We start from the raw sequence: 20534 nt of genomic DNA, 5'->3' as shown, positions 1-20534 counted from the left end.
ATAGACTCCCTCAGTGCCACCTTCATTTATGTTACGAGGACGAGGCAGATGAAAAGTCGCCAATTTCTCTTAGGGATCCAGATAGCTTTAGCTCAGCAGCATCATGGCAGCTGAGCTTTCAGAGAAAAATGATCCGTTTTCTATGAAAAGTCACCCCCCAAAATGGTTGGAAAGTTAACAAACATTTTCGTTTGGGTCAAAATTTTCTCATGGAAGGGGAAAAAACTGTTTTCCAGCCCAGCTCCAGCTGAAACCATGAGCCTCTATGCCTGGTGCTACAGGACCACACCCGTAGGTGGCAGCACTCGCCTCCCCCCACCCCCCTCAGCCTCCTACACTGGGCTGCTTCTGGACGTTTACTAGGGTGGCTATGCCAGCTGTATAACAGAGGGAGCCCCTGGAAATGCTTCTCTGCAGCAGCACATCCATCATTGGAACAATTTGAGAATATAAGAACGGCCTTGTTGGGTCAGACCCATGGTCCATTTAGCCCAGTGTCCTGTCTTCTGTCGGTGGCCAGTGCAGCTACGTCAGAGCAAATGAACAAAACAAGGCAATTATTGAATGATCCATCCTGTGTCACCTGCTCCCAGCTTCTAGCACTCAGAGGTTTATTGACACCCAGAGTATGGGGCTGCGTTCTTGACCATGTTGGCTAATAGCCACTGATGGACCTAACCTCCATGAACTTATCTAATTCTTTTTTGGACTTGTTTTACTTTTGGCCTTTGCAACATCCCCTGGCAATGAGTTTCTCAGGCTGACTGTGCATTGTGTGAAAAAGGACTTTCTTTTGTTTGTTTTAAACCTGCTGCCGACTAACTTCATTGGGTGACCCCTGGTTCTTGTGAATGGGTAAATAAATCTTCCTTATTCACTTTCTCCACTCCACTCAGGATTTTATAGACCTCTGTCATATCCCCGCTTAGTCATCCCTTTTCAAGCTGAACAGTCACAGTCTTTTGAGTCTCTCTTCATCTGGAAGTGGTTCCATACCCCTGAATATTTTGACACCCTTATCTGTACTTTTTCCTATTCAAATATATACTTTTTGAGATGGGGCAACCAAAACGTCATGAAGTATTCAAGGTGTGAGTATTCCATGGATTTCTACAGAGGCAATATGATATTTTCTCTCTCGTTAATGTAGATATATATAGTGATATGTATGAGGGATTGCATGATCATTTCCTTGAACGGTTGAGCACCAGGTATACTCCTTATGATAAATGATATATGAATAACTGGTATGCATACATAGATATATGTGTAAATAATGGGCATAGGTGTATATATGAGTATATACATGTTTGTACCTCGAGTATTCCGGATAGGACACTGTAGTGGACCCTCGCTCTCCCATGAGGAGTGAGGCCACTCAGTCTGCTTGCCTCCGTCATCCCGCAGTCAGGACGGCAGGTCCCAAGGTGTAGGCTGTCTCTTTATTGGGGCTTGTCTGGCCACGGCAAGCATCCCAGGAACCGCCATGGGCAGGGGTGGCCAACCTGTGGCTCCGGAGCCACATGTGGCTCTTCAGAAGTTAATATGCGGCTCCTTGTCTAGGCACCGACTCCGGGGCTGGAGCTACAGGCGCCAACTTTCCAATGTGCCGGGGAGGGCTCACTGCTCAACCCCTGGCTCTGCCACAGGCCCTGCCCCCTCCCCTGAGCCTGCCGTGTCTTCGCTCCTCCCCCAAGAGCCTCCTGCATATCATGAAACAGTTGATCGGGAGGTGTGGGGAGGGACGGGGAGGCGCTGATCGGCGAAGCTGCCAGTGGGTGGGAGGCGCTCGGAGCGGGGCTGGGGGGCTGCTGACATATTTTTATGGCTCTTTGGCAATGTACATTGGTAATTTCTGGCTCCTTCTCAAGCTCAGGTTGGCCACCCCTGGCCTAGGGTCTTTGTCTCCGCCCTGAGGCCAGTCAAGACCCTGTGTGTCTTCTAGTCCCCGGCCCCACAATAGGGCTGGGTGACAAACAGTCTCATACAGGCTCTGGCCTGGGCTTGAGAAGGCTCAGGCTGCCAGCAACAAACAGTCTCAGGGCTGTCTTTAGCCTGGGTGGGGCTCAGGTAGCCACCAAAGCAGCAGTCTATGAGTGGGCTGGTAAGGGAGGTTCCTTCTCCAGAGCAGGAGCTTCCCGGTGAAGTGTAAGATGTCGGCGACCCCGGGGCGGGGTGGCAGGGGGATGCGGCCCACCCTACTCCACTGCGTTCCAGCCCAGGGCCCTGGCAATGGCAGGATTGGCCACTCCTGTGTCGGCAGGGATCCAGCCGCAACACGGCAACTGAGCCACACCTAGCTCTGCAGCCGGCTGCTCTGTGGCTGCCCCTGAGTTATTTCCTGCCTCCCCAGGGCTTGGTACCCCTGGCCTCCAGGCCTCCTCCGGCTCCTCTGGGTACACAGCGGCAGGTAGTCCCGGCCAGTCCTCTTCGGCGTCATCCGCTTCTGGGGATCGGGGACACCCGGGCGCAGATTCCCCTCCGGGGTGCTGCAGGACTGGCGGGGCGTCCTTCTCCTCTGAGGGTTCCACCCCCACAGAACTTCAGGGCCTTCCTCTTATACTTCTGGCCCCGCTCCTGTACTTCCGGCGAGGGAGGCATGGCAGGCTAGGTTACGCCCATCAAGGGGAGTGTAGTGGACCCTCGCTCTCCCTTGAGGAGGGAGGCCACTCGGCCTCACTACAGACACATTTGGTCCAACACACCTTTATAAACTATTCAAGTAAAAACATTGACATTTAAATATTAATAAGCATTTGATTATTCCTTATAAGGATTGTTCATTACTATGGCAGTGTTGATAGCTAGTTCCATTTGTTTCTCAACCTGGTGTTGTAATTTGGCCTTCTTGGTTTGACGTTGCATGTAGCAACACATTCCCATCAGTGCAATTACTGATATGGTGTGTATTCCCGTCAGTATTACACTAAGTATTCTGACTATTGGGTGGAGAGTAATATCTTTTCGGATTTCCCACCTCTCCTTGCACACTTTCTACTTCTTCTATTTGTTGTTGGATAAGGTAAGCTATGGATATTAAGGCTTCCTTGGTTCTTGCCATCAAATCGTGTATGTCCAATTGTAGTTTAGAATGGGGAAACAATTCAATTAATAAATCTTGCAGGTTGCCAGGAGGAGCAATAACTTCAGTGGCAGTGCTAACACTACTTGTTGGCCAAAAGGCCTGGGTTCCGATTTGAACTGTGCTGTTGACTTGCACACAAAATCCTGTATCAATTCCAGGACAGATGGTTCCATGTGTAGAAAAATTAGAATATCTCAGTGCACATACCACATCTTGTATTCGTACCACCTCATTGACTAATTCTTTTTGTACCGATCGGGCCCAGCCTCTTTTTGTGTTGTTGGTATCAATTGTAGCATAATATTGACACAGACATCATCCATTATGTTTTGTGCAATAAGCCTGGTTAATTTCCAAGCCAGTTTCAGTTACTAAGCACACAATGGGGTAATGCTGTGCGTATTATTTACCAAAATTCCCACACTTGACTGCGTCGTGCATTCACCTTGCGATGGCTATCATGATTCTGGGATGTATCAACAGGTGTGTTGTGAGCACGACACGAGAAGTCATTCTTCTGCTCTACTCTGCTCTGGTTAGGCCTCAGCTGGAGTATTGTGTCCAGTTCTGGGCACCGCATTTTAAAAAAGATGTGGAGAAATTGGAAAGGGTCCAGAGAAGAGCAACAAGAATGATTAAAGGTCTTGAGAACATGACCTATGAAGGAAGGCTGAAAGAATTGGGTTTGTTTAGTTTGGAAAAGAGAAGACTGAGAGGGGACATGATAGCAGTTTTCAGGTATATAAAAGGGTGTCATAAGGAGGAGGGAGAAAACTTGTTCACCTTAGCCTCTAAGGATAGAACAAGAAGCAATGGGTTTAAACTGCAGCAAGGGAGGTCTAGGTTGGACATTAGGAAAAAGTTCCTAACTGTCAGGGTGGTTAAACACTGGAATAAATTGCCTAGGGAGGTTGTGGAATCTCCATCTCTGGAGATATTTAAGAGTAGGTTAGATAAATGTCTATCAGGGATGGTCTAGACAGTATTTGGTCCTGCCATGCGGGCAGGGGACTGGACTCGATGACCTCTCGAGGTCCCTTCCAGTCCTAGAATCTATGAATCTATGAATCTATGATTTGAAGGCTTTCACTGTTGTCATGATCTAAGCTTGAAACCTTATCAAATTTAGCAAACTGTAGGAACATAGGAGCAATATTATTTTACTCCTTGCTCTTGTGTTTGTTTTAAAATAGCTGTGTGGTCTAGTACTCGTGGCCAATTTTGTAACTGTAAGTGTAATAATAAACTTTGTTTGATCATTTCAATTACCCGATCACCATCCCACACAGGCAACTGCCAGTGAAACGTCATTCTTTTTCCATGCTGTTAATAATTGACAAAATAGTAGAATTTAGATGGCTGAACCCTTGAGCAATTGAATGTATGTTGTCAATTGTAATTGCATGTTGACCCAGAAATAGGCTACTAATGCCTCCTTCTGTTTTGACCATTTTACCTATTCCATCAATGATGCTGTTTATTTTCAGATTGAGATTTTCGATACCTGTGGAATTCCATATGGACATGCCAAGTTCTGAGCCTCCCAGGACGGTCCTCATAAGACCTCTTTTTTTTCCCCCTTTGCTGTTTTGGTAAGGGATTTTGAAACCCCTTCCAAAATTGAAATTGCATTTTAATTTCTGAATCGAACCAATCTTTATATTGTTGGGGGCACTGTATTGGCATGGTCATACTAGCAAAATTTAGTTTTAGTAGCACATATATCCGTCCCACATTCTGTACCATATACTCTCTGGTAGGGTCCAGGAAAATTCCTGATGTGGGCCAAGGTTGTAGAATTGGACATTCCATTGGTGGGGTAATGTCAGTGGTGAATAGAGTGGATGGGGTGAGGTGTGTGTTTGTGTTGGGTAGGCACCATCACATACTTGTACATGGTAAATACATTTGCTAATACCTGGGGTCATGACCCAAGTTCCCGTGAATGTTCCTTCATTTTAGCTGAAGGCTATGTATGTGAATGGATACGCTCAATTTATCCTGTGAATTGATAAACGTTACCCTGTCTGTCTATTCCCCATATGTTTTTAAGATCCCGTCCACGTGACTGGTTACTGGGTTCACAGTTTTAAACCACTAGCATTTTCTCGTGGCTATGATTGAATATTACATGGCAAAGATCCTCCCCTACTACTGCTGTGAGGTGGCGTTTTACTATTTGATGTGCTGTCACAAAATCTCACTCCATTTTTGGAGTTTCTACTTTTTGTTGCTTAATCTGTGTGCATTTGTTGTCGATGGATGTCTCACTTCCAAGAGTATTACCAGGACCAGTGTCAGGGGATACAGCAAAGGTAATAAAGTGTTCACAGTTAACCTCCTCATCCACCTTCCAACAACAAGCATACTGTCCCTGTGTGACTTTGGTTAAAATCAGTTCCTTTTTGATTCTTTGTGTGATTTTGGTAAGGTGTTTTGTGGGAATATGCTGTGTCTGGGTGGTGTCTCTGATACTCCATGCCCAGGCTAGCAATACGGCCACGAGTGACTCTCTAAGGATGTGTCCTGCTTGTTGTTTTTCTTCTGCTTCATACGCCCATTTGAGAGCAGTTCTGGCAGGATGGATTTGGCTCACCACAGCCAGCCTGGTAGAGTTGTTTGGAGTCTCCGTCCACATGTTTCTGATTACGAAATTTACTTGGTATCCAACAATCCCTTTGCCTTTTGGATCAACACCACTACATCCAACAGTCTCCACATCCAGGTTGGCACCATAACCCACTAGGCAAAATGCTTCCAGTGTAGACAGCCAGTTGTGAAGGGCCTACTTAGGATAATGGGTCATTAGGGGAAACACTAGGCCTTAGGAGAAGCTTTTCTCCCATGTGCTGAGCCTTCTTGAGAATACTCCATACAGCCTATGGATAATGGCTGCTATGACTCATCAAGGAATGCAAGGGCATGGAACCAGACCACATGACACTAAACTCCATTTTGCTACCTGTATTTTACCACTATATAAGGTGGGTAGTGACATCATCTCCTGGCCTCACTCCCCACACAAGAGAACTCCTGAAAACTCCTGAGGAACAAAGACTGAACTGGGGGAAGAGCTGCTCAAAGATTAAAGGGATTTCTAGTCTGCATATGGAAACTTGGTGGACTGCTTGAATCATTAGTTAGGGTGAAAAATTCCTAATTTATATCAAATATATCTACTATGTTAGGTTTAATTTGTATTTTGAACAGGTATCTGCTAGTTACTTTTCAGATCTTTTAAACTAGGTACCGAATATCACCAAGCCCCATTGAAAAATTATGAGTAACACAACCAAAAATCATAAGATTAATTTAAAATAATGAGATGTAAAAATACACTCGCGTGGGGTTCATTTTAATTTGTCTTTGGTGTCTGAGCCTTCTTGGTCACCTGCTATACGTTTTCTAGCTTTTTTATAAATCCGTTTTTTACATAATCCTTCTAAGGAAAACTGAAAGCTGAGATTCCCATGCAGTGTCTTGATCCCTGAAGCTGGGGTTCTCAGAAAGACAGGAAATAGTGTGACACTCCCAATTAAATGCCAAGAGGGGGTGCTGTTGGCCATATCTCAAGGGGAGAACCCACAAACGAAGGCACTGAGGGTTGATTAGTGGACATTTCTGGTCACACAGTCCATCAGTGGCAGAAACGTTGTTTCCCTCTGCACTGGTCTACAGAGCCCCAAGTTGTAAGGAACAGGGTTACGCCACAGACAGCCGGACATAGCAGTGACGGGCTCGCAGAGTCACTAGGTACCTGTGGCACAGCGCAGAGGGGTTTATCCTCATGTTCAGGCATGAGACAGGCCGAGGGGCAGACCAGCAGGGCTCTGTTCGGCCAGGCAATGCTCTCCCGATCCTTCACGCTCTGAAAGCACGTCCTGATTCCCCCCTTACTGCCGAGCTGCAGGAGGGGCCCAGAACTCCCTCGTCAAAGGGGACTGTGCTAATGACAGGCCTCATCACCAAGGGGTGTTGGGAAGAGTTCAGGTTCTCCACCCAGTGTCCCAAATCACCCTTTTGGGGCACACAGAGCTGAAATCTCTCTAAAGCTCTTAGCTCTGGCCCCAGTTATTGCAGCGTCCGAGCGCCTCACAATCTGTAACATTTTATCAGTACAACACCCCATGTGCTTGGGCAGTGCATTTAACAGCACTGGGCAGATCCCAAAGCCAGAAGGCACCACTGTAACCACCTAGTCCGACAGCCTGTATAGCACAGACCAGAGACCTGCCCCAAAATAACCGCCAGAGCAGAACTATTAGAACAAAATCCTGCTTTGATTAATAATTGTCCATGATGGAGAATCTACCATGGCCCTTGGTAAATTCCTCCATGGTTAATTACCCGCATTGCTAAAAAAAAAAATACACCTTAGTTCCAGTCTGAATGTATCTACCTTCAGCTTCCAACCATTGGATCATGTTATAACTTTCTCTGCTTGATTGAAGGGCCCATTGTTAAACATTTGCTCCTCATATAGGTACTTACAGATTTTGATCAAGTCACACCATAACCTTCTCTTTGTTATGCTAAATCAATCAAGCTCCTTCAATCTATCACTATAAGGCAGGATTTCTAATCCTTTCATCATTCTCGTGGCTCTTCACTGAACCCACTCCACTTTATCAACTTCCTTCTTGAACTGTAGATACCAGAACTGGACACAGGATTCCAGCAGTGCTCAAATCACTGCCAAATATCCAGATAAAATAAATTCTCTTCTCCAATTCAAGATTCCCCTGGTTGTACATCCTGGATTGAAGTAGCTTTTTCAGCCACCGGGGCGCACTGGGAGCACAAGTTCAGCTGATTACCCACTATGAATCCCAGGTCCTTTTTAGAGTCACTGCTTCCCAGGATTATGTCCCCCATCTGGTAAGGACGGGCTGCATCCCTTCCTCCTAGATATATACCTTTATATTGAGCTGTATTCAAATGCATACTGCTGAGTGACAGAAAAAGTCGGTGGAAGATCCTGGAACTGAAGCCAGTTCTGAGTGGCAGGCCAGCACTTTAACCCCGAACCATCCTTCCTCTCTGGGGCTAGGGGTTGGGGAGGGGCAGCTGGCAGCTCAGCATGCTGAGATTGCCTGAAACTCAGGGAATTAAACACCTGAGACATCACTAAATAGGAACCCAAGGACAATTCTTTTTCCAGATGAAAATGCTGAATCATGATTTCTCCTGAATCTATTGAGGGACAAACCCATTGGCCAGGGACCAGAGCAGGGTCATAGTGACTCCACATGAGCTCCCAGTGTGATGCAAAATAGGTGAATGTGACCCATAGGGGCATAGACCTTGAAAGGACCCCCTGGGTCAATGTGTCCAGACCCCTGTTATGGCAGGCAGCACCGGCACATCGTCCGGTGCATAAAACCGTCTACTTCCATCTTAAAATGAGCTGATTTGTTTGGCCCACCCCCCACTGCTCCTGTTGGGAGGCTGTTCCAGAATTCTCCCTTATTGGATGGCCAGAAACCCTCTTCTCCTTCCCATCCTCAGTTAACTCCTGGCCAGTTTGTCCCCATTTGTTCTTGTGCCAACACCGTCCTTTAGCTTCAGCAGCTCATCTCCAGTCCTGGTGTTCACCACCCCCCTTCTCCCAATGTATTTATAGAGCAATCTGATCCCCGCAGAGCCTTGCGTTGTGCTACGCTAAACTAGCCAAGCTCTTCAAGTCTCCTTGTAAGCCTGGCCCTCCATTGCCCTGACCATCCTTGGAGCCTTTCTCTGCACCAGTCACAGGCTGAATTCTCCTTTCTGGAATAGGAGTGACCCCTATTTTACAGTTTTCCAGAAGAGTTCTCAACAATGCCTGGTATATGGATATGAACAGTTCCCAATCTCGCTGACACATTCTAGTATCTCATTTGTCTTGTTCACAGGCGCAGCACATCAGTGGCTCACAGTCATCCTAGGACTGACTAATACAGCTAGGACTTTCTCCGCCTATGTTTTTTCCAACTTACCCTTGGCTTTATAAACTGGGACGTAGTGAGTAGAAGTAAGGAAGATTGAGAGATGACTTGATGGCAGTGTACAAGCACTTTTTCAGGGATGAAATGCCGGGTAGTCGGCTCATGGGGCGCCTCATGGTCTCAGACATCATGCGATGGTCCAGGGACATCTACATCGAGCACATCACCGGCCACCGACAGTACAAGGAGGCGTGAGCCAGAGTGACATCGTTCTCCCACTACGAGAAAGGACCAAGTGACCTTCTCTGTTGGATCATATGAACTGGGACCATAAACTCCCTGAACATTAAATCTCACCAAATGAGGGTCAATCCATCCTCATCATCATATCCACTCATTATACTCCATCACCCGAACATAGCCACTTTATGAACTTCATACCCTCATATCTCAATGCCTGTACTTTGACCGATCAACCTTTTACCCCCAATTGGGGATATTGCAGATTATATATTCCTTATGCCACCTGATCTTAAACCAAACTTTGCACCCTCGATAATCTGTATGTTATTCCCTGATAACCAGAAATTTCTATGCTCAAACTCTGTTCAATTTTTTCTTTTTAACATCATCTTAATAAAATTTTTAATGGGCTCTTTAAACTAGCAAGGAAAGATATAACAAGAACCAATGGCTGGAAACTGAAGCCAGACAAATTAAATTTGGAAATGAGCCACACATTTTTAACAATGAGGGTGCTTAAACAGTGGGACAAACTCCCAAGAGAGGTAATGGATTTTCCTGATATCTCTGAACCAAGACTGGATGCCTTCCCGGAAGATACACTTTAGATGAACACAAGTTATGCATTAGTCAGATGCAACTCATTGAGCTCAATACAGTGGTAACTGGGTGACGTTCTGCAGGAGTTCAGATTAGATGACCTAATAGTTCCGTTAATAACGTAGCTGAATTTGAAGTACCTTAGTCCGAACTTACCACGGGTCCAGACGCGGCAGGGAGGCTCCCCCGTCAATGCCGCGTACTCCTCTCGCCGATAAATCGATCCCAGAACATCGATTGCCTGCCGCCGGACCCTCCGGTAAGTGTAGACGTACCCTAATAGGCAGCAGGTTTAAAACAAACAAAAAGAAGTATTTCCTCCCACAACTAAGTCAACCATGAGGAACTCCTTGCCAGAGGATGTTGTGAAGGCCAAGACTATAACAGAGTACAAAAAGCCCTAGATACATTCACGGAGAATAGGTACATCAATGGCTATTAGTCAGGATGAGCAGGGATGGTGTTCCTAGACTTTTTTATTTCTTTTGTCAGAATCTGGGAATGGGCGACAGGATCTGGATCACTTTTTGATTTCCCACTGTGGCCAATGCCAAGTGCCCCACATGAATGAACAGAACAGGCAGACAGGATACTGGGCTAGATGGAACATTGCTCTGATCTGGTATGGCCATTCTTAGGTTCCTATGATCCTAATTTTACCACTCTTCAGGCTGGGAACAACACCCCTTCTATGCTAAATGCTTATCACCAAGCAGGACTGACAGGATACCTCAGTCTCTTCCCTTCGAGTGCTTGTGACCAGAGCTATACAGTCACCACCAGCTTCCTTAAACCAACGAGTTTTATTAGTAAACAGCACAAAGCATTAGAGAAAATGGTTTTAAAATAACAGGTAGCTATCACATGTCTACATTCTTCCATTTCGTGTATCACTACTCGCTAAGTTAGACAGGCTTTGCTCTGGAGATAGAGGAACAGAACTGGCCCAACTACATTCTTTCCAGAAGCGAAGGAGCTCTTGGGACCCAGCCTAGTTTCCCTGTGTCTCTCAGAGAATCTTCCCCTCTGTTTGCCACTTTCTTGTGGAAGCAGCCTTTGCTGAAACCCGTGTGAGCCTGGGTGGAGTCACCGTAGTGCTCAGCCATGTCTGTGTTACAGGGACAGGTGTGAAGCTGACTTTTGCCCTCAGATTGCTTTCTCCCAGCCAGACCATCTAAGATGAAGCCCCCGTGGCTGTTGCTCTGTTGTTTGGCAGTTAGACCCATTCAGTCTGAATGGCTGGAAAACATCGCTCCGGTGACTGTGCTGAAACTCCCAGTGACTCCGTGACATTCCAACACCCTCCTCAGAAACCAACTACCTACCCCTCACTGTCACCCCAAGCACCCCAACTTCTGCCACAGACACCACAGTGCTGGAGTCATGGGGCTTCCCAGAAGCCAGCTGTCACAGGACACTGTGGTAAGAAGACTTTTATAGACCAATGTCAGAGGTGTTGCTCTGTGGGACCCTGACACAGCCCTGATCTTAGGGTCTCAGAGTATCTGAGCATCTGGAATGTATTTATCCTCCCGTCAATGCTGTGAGGTAGGGCAGGATTACTTAGCACCTGTACAGAGGCTCAGAGACAGTCAAGGGCTTGCCCATGGTCAAACACAGCAAGGGAATCAAACTCAGCTGTCTTGTGGCATAGAGCAGTGCCCAGACCACAGGACCAGCCTTCCAGCCATCTGAGTGGTGACAGGCCCGGCTGGATTCTCTCCTGTTCCAGAAGAGCTCCCCCGTGCGCTGCAGAGAGCGGAGATGGCAAGGAGCCAGTTACAGAGGTTTGATTTGCTGGCCTGTTCTCCCCCTACCTGAGCGGAGTTTAGAGCAGCCTGGGGGCTGGGCTGATCTCTGCCTGATGGTAACGGCTTCCAAGAGCACATCCCACTCTGATGAAGTCCCTGCAGACAGCGGCCATTCCAGAGTGCCCCCTTGGGGCCTGAGGTAGCCCTGCAGGCTCCCTGCCCTTGCCTCTAAGGTCCTTGCAATGACTTACTCTCACCCTGGGATACTTAATACAAGAGCCCCTTTTGTGGGGTCACATTTATTCAAACTTCTCCAAAACACAGGCTCTCCTACCCTCCGGCCCCATCCTGCTCCTTTACTCTGGAGCCCCCCACCTCCCTGTTTGCTCAGGTCTTCATCGGATCCGTATCCCCTACTGCTCCTTTTCCCATGAGGTCCTACTTACTGCCCTATCTCTTCCCACTAGGCCCTACCCCCTCTTCCATCACTTCCCCCAAGGCTCCACCCCACAGCCAGGCCAGATTCTGGCCATGGTAGCAGCTGCCCCAGGAGCTCAGACTGCTGCAGGGAGCCCCAGACTCTCCACCTTCCCTGGGTTGTACATCCTGGGAGGTAAAATGTAGAGCGTCTGGGGATCGTCAAGGTGGCTGACTCCCTGGGCAGCTGTTACCATCGCCTGGCTTCTAGCTTCTAGCCTGAAGAGGAGGCGGAGCCTTGGGTAAAGAGTAGGAGCAGGGGGCTAAGTCTTGTGGGAAGAGATGGGGCGCAGGAAGGCGCAGAGGGGGAAGAGGATCCAGGATGGAATAAATGGTCGTGGCCATTGCTCATGTTTTTTGTGTCACCAGTGCTGGAGACAGGTGATGAACTGACCCTTCACTTCACAAATGCCCTGATTATCCTCGCACGAAGGTGTTTGCTTTTCACACTGTACACTATTGGATTTATCAGGGGTGGGATCATCATGTAGACATAGCCCAGAAGAATCTGAAGAAAGTGAGAAGAGCTATTCCCGAATCTGTGTATCAGAGCCAGCCCAATCTCTGGTATGTAGAACAGCAGGACAGCGCAGAGGTGGGAGACGCAGGTGTTCAGGGCCGTGAGGCACTCTGTGGAGGATGCGATGCTCAGCACTGTTTTGAGGATCATCACATAAGAGAGGAAGATGAGCAGCGAGTCCAACCCCATTGTTAAGAGTGCAACAGACAAGCCGTAGATGTTGTTGACTGTGATATCCGCACAAGCCATCTTCATGACATCCTGGTGCAGGCAGTAGGAATGGGAGAGGACATTGGCTCGACAGTATCGGAACCGTTTCACGAGTAAAGGGAGTGGGAATATTAGGGCCACCCCCCGTAGCACAAACACCAGTCCCGTTTTGGCAATTCTTGGCAGGGTTAAGATGGAAGTATATCTCAGTGGGTTACAGATCGCAATGAAGCGGTCAAAAGCCATCAACAAGAGCACAGAAGATTCGATGCATTGAAGCGAGTGGATGAAGAACAGCTGGGCAAAACAGGCATCGAGGCTGATTTCCCTAGAATTAAACCAGAATACGCCCAGTATCGTTGGCATGGTGGCTATTGATAAGCCAAGGTCTGTGATGGCCAACATGGAAAGGAAAATGTACATGGGCTCATGGAGGCTTGGATCTGTTTTTATAATGAACAGTATGACTGAATTTCCTACTATCGAAATAACATACATTAAGCAGAAGGGGACAGATATCCAGAGATAGATGTCTTCCTGCCCAGGTATTCCAGTGAAAAGAAACACTGCAAATTTGAATTTGGTGTCATTGACAGCTGACATAATGTACTGGGAAGGTCTGAGGAGTTTGAGCTTCCTGGAAGGAAAAAAAGGAGACTAGATTACATTTAATGAGACATATTTCTGCTCTCAGTGCCTGTCTAGAGACTCCCACAAGCTCAAGGATGATCAGCAAAAATAGTCTTGGATTTACGCCACCAATTGGAGGATAGGCATTGCCAGGGTGGATCAGACCTGTAGTCCATTTAGCTCAGTATTTAGTGGCCAGGTCTAGATTCTTCATAGTAAGGTGGAAGAAGCCCTGCAATAGGCAGCTATGAGATAACTTGCTCCCAGAGAAAGTTTCCACTGACACCCACTAGTTAGACATACTTTTTGGTGTAAATCAGGAAAGTGTAGGATCCTTCCCAGACTTTTTAAAAACAATTCTCACTACGGCATTTGGATTTTCTGGTTACGCATATAAACATCTCGTCCTTCTTTGACTCCTTCTCTTTGACACCTCCAAGAGAAGCTCTTGGCCCCACTGATATCTTGTGGCTGGGAGTTCCGCAGCCTGCTTGAGCACTGTGTGACTTTACATTTGTGACCTTTCCACTGACACCCTTTCTGGCCCTCCACTTCTGAGTGCGTCCCATTGTATCATGATGTGTGTAAATACATGGGAGGTGCATGGTGAAAATCCTTATTGTATTTATCTGTCCTGTGCTGAAGCTATTTATAAACGTCTGTCTTTGCCTCACTCTATATATTATTTTCTCCACTCCTGCGAGTTCAAACTCTGCCACTGCCGCTTTACAGTACATGGGATAAATTCTTAGGGCCAGATTCTGAATTCAGTAACATTGACATCAACTGCATCATTCCAGATTTACATGTATCAATTTGATTAGAACCGGGCTCTCTTAACTTTCCCTAACCAAATGCTCCCAGTGATACACTCTGACCTCCAAGAGAAGCTGAAGTGCTTTTCCTGACCAATGTTGATTGAATCCAGAGAGTTCAATCATCCTACAGGCTTCTTTTCATCTTTGCCGGACCTGCAGCGTATTCCCTTTCAAAAGTCTGCAGATATTTGGCAAAGTAAAAGAAGCTAACGCAGACAATTACTTAGTTGGGTGGAGGAGGGGTTGGTGTCAGAAAGGAGTAAATAGTGCAAACACTAGGTTTGCACTAATATCCATTTGAGTGTGCAAGTTACTTCAGCCATGGATACAAGCACTATTACACTCCCCTTTTCTCCACCTCTCCTCTATTCTTTGTTGAAACACAGACCAGTGGTTCTGTTCTGTTAGGATATTTTGGAAAGCCTTGCACAGGTATAACAGAGGGATTGTATTCATGACCCTGAATGTAAGTGTCACAAAAAGCTTCTAGTCAGTTACTGGGAGACAGTATCATACAGCTGTTCACTGAACAAAGAGTTAACAGCACAAACCCATTGCAAACAGTATGTGGAGTACTTCTAAAATGCTTTCTAAAGCAATACCAATTAAGCAGTAAAGTTACCACTGCTCCTTCCTGTAGAGGTTCCAACAACTCTGCCATTGGCTTTCAATATACCTGCATGTCATGAAAGTTTGGTTTCTAATATTTATAGAACAATGAAAAGTTTTGGCATAACATTTACACATCTGTACTTTCGTACACACACGTGAACCCATTCTTTCCCCTCTGATCTGCTTTCCAAGATAATTTCTAAGGTTACAGTGGGACTTAAAAAGTGGTGTGTTTCATCAGCCCTCATTCAGTGGCTTGTCAGCAAACAAAAGTCTAGTAGCTCCTCTGTCCCTGGGTTAATAGCTGACTGGTTCTCCTAGGGTGACCAGACAGCAAATGTGTAAAATCGGGACAGGGGTGGGGGATAATAGGAGCCTATATAAGAAAAAGACCCAAAAATCAGGACTGTCCCTATAAAATCGGGACATCTGGTCACCCTAGGTTCTCCTCAGATTCTGTTCTGCCAGTCTGTAGCCTGTATCTGGAGTGGTAACAGGCCTTGGGATCAGTATATGAAATATTCATTCCCTGAGCTCTCACTCTCTAGTACATAGTAACCCCAGAATCTGTAATTCAGGGTTTGCAGGAAGTGGATTTCAAAGTCAAATGCATGAGTATTCATGGAAATGAAACTTCCTTTCACACATGAAAGTAATCTATTGCTCTCTCTCTCTCTCTCTCTCTCTCTCTCTCTCTCTCTCTCTCACTGTCTATGTTCTGTATTCACAAAATGCATAGCACCCGGGATTGGCACTGTGACAGACATGGAACTGAGCTCCTATAATGAATGTGTGTGTTAAACCCAGTTCTGGGGATGTTTGCTGTATGGCTATATTGGGTTGACTATTGGGATGTTTCTGTTATGGCTATATAAGGTGAAACTAGTGTGACTCATCTTAGTTTAATAGCAGGCTGCTGGAAAACAAGGAGGAAGGGAAGGAATAGTTGAAGAAAAGCCATCGCTCAGTCACCACCCCAGGGAGATTGAGAGACTACACTGGAGATATAAGCCAGGAGGAGCCTATTCCCGGGCTCCAGCCATGTTACACAGCTTGTTTTTGCCAGCGCTGGGAGTCTGTCCAGAGGTGGGGCAGCTGTTGCTGAGAAGTTGTTTGAAAACCCTTCTATTCTCCCATGTTACACTTTATTCCTTCTGTTCATATTAAACAGTATTTTGTTTCAAGAAGGCTGGTTGGTCATTAGTCTCATCTAGGGTGACCAGATGTCCTGATTTTATAGGGACAGTCCCAATTTTGGGGTCTTTTTCTTATATAGGCTCCTATTACCCCCCCTCTCCCCCCGTCCCGATTTTTGACACTTGCTGTCTGGTCGCCCCAGTCTCATCAATACTCCCACAGTCCCAGAGGGAAGAATCACAGGTGCCGAACCCACACAGACCTGCTCGGCATCCACAGTCGGCCGTAGTGTGCTGTACCCCAGGGTGCAGGCTGAGGGTGGGAGGATCGTGGGATTCCATCCCATGTAAGGGAAGACTACGAGGCCTGAAATGTGGCCCTCAGAGACCAAGAGGAGTCAGAGACATGGGAAGCCTCTAACTTTGACGGCTATCTACAGGGTGGAAGTGCTGGAGCCCTCAGCCGCTAAGGAAGCAGAAATATGCCCTATTGGACCTGTTACCACAGAGCAACGCAGCTCTGAATTCCTGCGTTCACAACTGAGCCAGAGAATAAACCCTTTGAAAATGCATTTGCTAATTAAATTTTCAGGAGTAAATAAACCTGAGGTGATTTAGGAACTAGTCACTGATAATCTGTGGGGTCTCCTCTCCCTCAGCCGGTGGCAGGATTGGGCCCAGAGCACACAGCACCTCTAGAAATGGGAGCCCTTCAAAAATCCTGACTCGGGGCTTTGGGGTTTTTACACTCCGAGCTCGGTTTGAATGTCTGGCTTTCTGTGTAGCTTGAACAGCCCCCCATGGAGCATGGGCAGATGTAGGGGAGAGGTTCCTAAGCTACCTAGCGCTGCCTGTCCTCCAGCCCCGTCACTGAGTCACCCCGACAGCCCAGCTGAGTCCTCTGCTGCTGCACAGAACATCTGCCAATGGAAACAGTTTGCAGCCTTTCCCCTTCACTGCACATTTTAAAGATAGTGAAACCTGCCAACGTACCCAATTCCTGCTAGACGGGGAGCCGCTGACACCAGAGGTCTTCACCCAAAAGGACCAGGAGTCATCGGAGAAGTTGCACAGGCAGCAGGCAGTATGTGTTCAGATCGGGAGGCAACTGTCTTTATGAAGCATGTTTGCACATTCCTTGGGGGCCACTTGGCCATCAGGGAACCTCAGCTGCTCGGTTTTAACCCCTGCCTCAGCCAATGGCAAACTGCCAGAGGCCAAATCACAGGGGATGTGTGGTGATGCCCTGCTGCAGGATCTATTTGTGGAATCCGGGCTTGTCATCACTGTTCATATGGTTCTGATTAGTCACATGGCGACTTCGGGGACGACCGAGGGCTAATGATGATGCCGTCACAGCTGTGATCTTACTGAAATATAATAATAATAATAATAATAATAATAATAATAATAATAATAATAATAATATAGGACCAGATTTCTTCCTGTCAGCCCTTTTTCCTGCATTACAAACTCAGCCTGCAGGACAGAGAAGGGAGATTACATAGATCCTTAAAGTTATGTACAGATCTCAGTGATCCACTGGTAGCTAGTCCCCCCTCCACACACAATCTTTGTGCCTCCACAGCTACTCTAGGACCCTCTCCAGCAAACTGCTAGCACAGGTTCATCAGAGATGTGCCACCAGGGCCTGTGGCAGTGGCTAATAAACTGGTTTTATGCTTTATCTTTACCAGTGTGTTTTGGGTAAAGTGTCTGAGGAAAATCTCAGCTCTGTGTACAAAGGCTGTTGCATATCCTTCCCACATCAAGGGCAAAGCGACCTGTATTAATGAGTGCACGTTGTAAAGACCCCTGTGCAGTGCAAGGCAGTATAAGTCTGGGTTTATATGCCAGCAAGGGTGCAAGCCATGGGAGCTGGGATATTGGCTCTTGTCTCCTGCCTGTGTTTGAGTGGCTTAGGTAAAGCACATAGGTAGCTCAGTTGGGTTTATGGCAACAGCTGCTGTCGTTGTTGATAACAAGGCTTGCAGAGATTGGCTGTGTCACCAACAAAGCAGTGTAAGATTGGCCAGCCCAGTTGGAGGGTTAAGGGGCACAGCGATTCGGATGGCTCCCAGACTGCACCCCGGAGGTGACAACCTGTGACAGCGGTCTGTGTTACTCAGCTTCCTGGTTTCATCAGTAATCTCCGTGGAGTCCAAGGAGATCACTGATGAACCCAGGAATCTGAGTAACACATATTGCCTCCTCAGCCACCCTGGAACCTGCATGGTGCATAATAATAAGCAACAACTTCTCTGTGCAAACTCTGCAATCAATGGCTGGTGGCCACATATGCGCCAGGGAAGTCTAACCCTTTACTGGACTATACCCTCTTACTGCCTGGATATATGTAGGCCTATATCCGGGCCTATATCCACCACCTATGGTTCCCAATATTCTGTTAGCTTTTTTGACTGCCTCTGCACATTAAGCAGATGTTTTCAGAGAACGATACCCAATGACTCCATGATCTCTTTCTTCAGTGGTAACAGCTAATTTAGAACCATCATTTTCAATGTATAGTTGGGATTATGTTTTCCAATGTGCATTACAGTGCATTTATCAACACTAAATTTCATTTAGTTGCTCAGTCACTGAGTTTTCTGAGATCCTTTTGTAACACTTGACAGTCTGCTTTGGACTTCAGTATAGTGAATAATTTTGTCTTGACTGCAAATTTTTCCACCTCATTGCTTACCCCTTTTTCCAGATCATTTATGACTATGTGAAACAGCACTGGTCCCAGTACAGATCCCTATGGGAAACCACTATTTACCTATCTCTATTGTGAAAACTGACCATTGATTCCTGCCCTTTGTTTCCTATCTTTCAACTAGTTACTGATCTATGAGAGAACCTTCCTCATTATCCTATGACTGCTTACCTTTCTTAAGAGCCTTTGGTGAGTGACCTTGTCAAAGACTTCCTGAACTTCCAAGTACACTATATCCTCCGTATCACACTTGCCCACTTTTGTTGATCCTCTCAAAGAATTCAGATAGATTGGCAAGGCACGATTTCCGTTTACACAAGCCACATTGACAATTCCACAACAAATCATGTTCATGTAGGTGTCTGTTAATTTTGTTCTTTACTATAGGTTTAACTAATTTGCATGCTGCTAAATTTAGGATTACTGGCCTGTAATAGCCAGGATCGCCCATGGAGACTTTTTAATAAAATCAGCATCACACTAGCTATTTGCCAGTCATCAGGAACAAAGGCTGATTTAAGTGCTAGGTTACATACCAGTTAGTAGTTCTGCAATTTGACATTTGAGTTCCTTCAGAATTCTTGCATGAATATCATCTGGTCCTGGTGACTTATTACTGTTTAATTTATCAGTTTGTTCTAAAACCTCTGTGACAGTTTGTCTCCCCTGGGGTGCAGGCTGGGAGCCGATGGAACCACTGAGCCCCCTATCCATTCAGCTGGGCTGGCATCTCTCACACTGCTCTGCTGGCCTCTCCAGGCAGTGTTGTCACCCAGCATGGGAGCACGTGTTGCCACACACCCAACTGAGCTACCTGAATGCTTTACCTAAGCCACTCAAGGACAAACAGGAGACAACAAACAATTTCCCAGCTCCCCAGCCTTGCACCCTTGCTGTAGAATAAACCCAGAATTATACCATCTTGCACTGCACAGGGATCTGTACAAATTTATTAATATAGGAGGCTTTCCACTGAATGTGGGAAAGGTATGTAACAGCCTTTGTGTACAGCTGAGATTTTCCCAGACGCTTCAGTCAAAACACCCTGGTTATGATAAAACATAAAAGAAGTTTATTAATTACTCAAAGATCGATTTTACATTATTATAAGTGATAGCTAACAGATGAAAGCAGATAACCTAGCAAATAAACAAAACTGCAAACTAAGGCTAACACAGTAGATAGATAGGATTTGAAATAGCAATTTCTCATCCTTTCTGATGATACGTGTAGTGCACCAGGTTTCCATACACAGGTTAGAAATCCCTTTAGCCTGGGACCAGCCCTTCCCCTAATTCAGTCTTTCTTCCTCGTTTTTTCTAGGAACTCTCTTGTGCGGGGAGTGAGGCCAAAAGAGGGTATCAGTCCCCACCTTATATAGTTTTTCCATATGGTGGGAACACTTTATTTTAAGCCAAGTTCCCAGCCCAGTTTGTGGAAAAATACAGGTACCAATATGGAGTTCAGTGCCATGAAATCTGGTCCCATGCCCTTGCATGCCCTGTTGAGCCATGACAGCCATTGCTCATAGGCTGGCCGAAACATTCACAGGAAGGCTAACCTCTTCCATCATCAATTAACCTGGTTAATGAGCCATCAGCCCTGCCTAGCTTCTTTGTCGTTCTACCTGAGAGGCTAGTTGTTGGTGTTACCCAGAGTAAGCACATTTGAAATACAGATACAGAGTAAATATTCATAACTTCAGGTACAAAAATGATACATGCACAGAAATAGGATAATCATATTCAGTAAACCGTAACTTTTCCAATGACACCTCACAAGACACACCTTGTAGCAGAGGTATAATTA

General features: G+C 46.4%; 1 protein-coding gene across 1 annotated transcript; it reads right to left on the bottom strand.

The window, feature by feature from the left end:
* Window positions 1-12308: 12308 nt before the first annotated feature.
* On the bottom strand, window positions 12309-13413 carry LOC101939331 (olfactory receptor 51G2-like). The gene has a single exon (XM_005311421.4). It carries the CDS (start codon window positions 13411-13413, stop codon window positions 12478-12480), a length of 936 nt encoding a protein of 311 aa, XP_005311478.2. The 3' UTR covers window positions 12309-12477.
* Between the last annotated feature and the right edge of the window lie 7121 nt (window positions 13414-20534).

Source organism: Chrysemys picta, chromosome 1, assembly GCF_011386835.1.
Source record: "Chrysemys picta bellii isolate R12L10 chromosome 1, ASM1138683v2, whole genome shotgun sequence".
NCBI lineage: Eukaryota > Metazoa > Chordata > Testudines > Emydidae > Chrysemys > Chrysemys picta.
The sequence above is the reverse complement of the archived record's forward strand: the minus strand, read 5'-3'. Positions and strand labels throughout refer to the sequence as shown.

Bases quoted from the DNA above. Each gene is read 5' to 3' on its own strand.
- LOC101939331 (XM_005311421.4), bottom strand. From the start codon at position 13,413: ATGTCAGCTGTCAATGACACCAAATTCAAATTTGCAGTGTTTCTTTTC.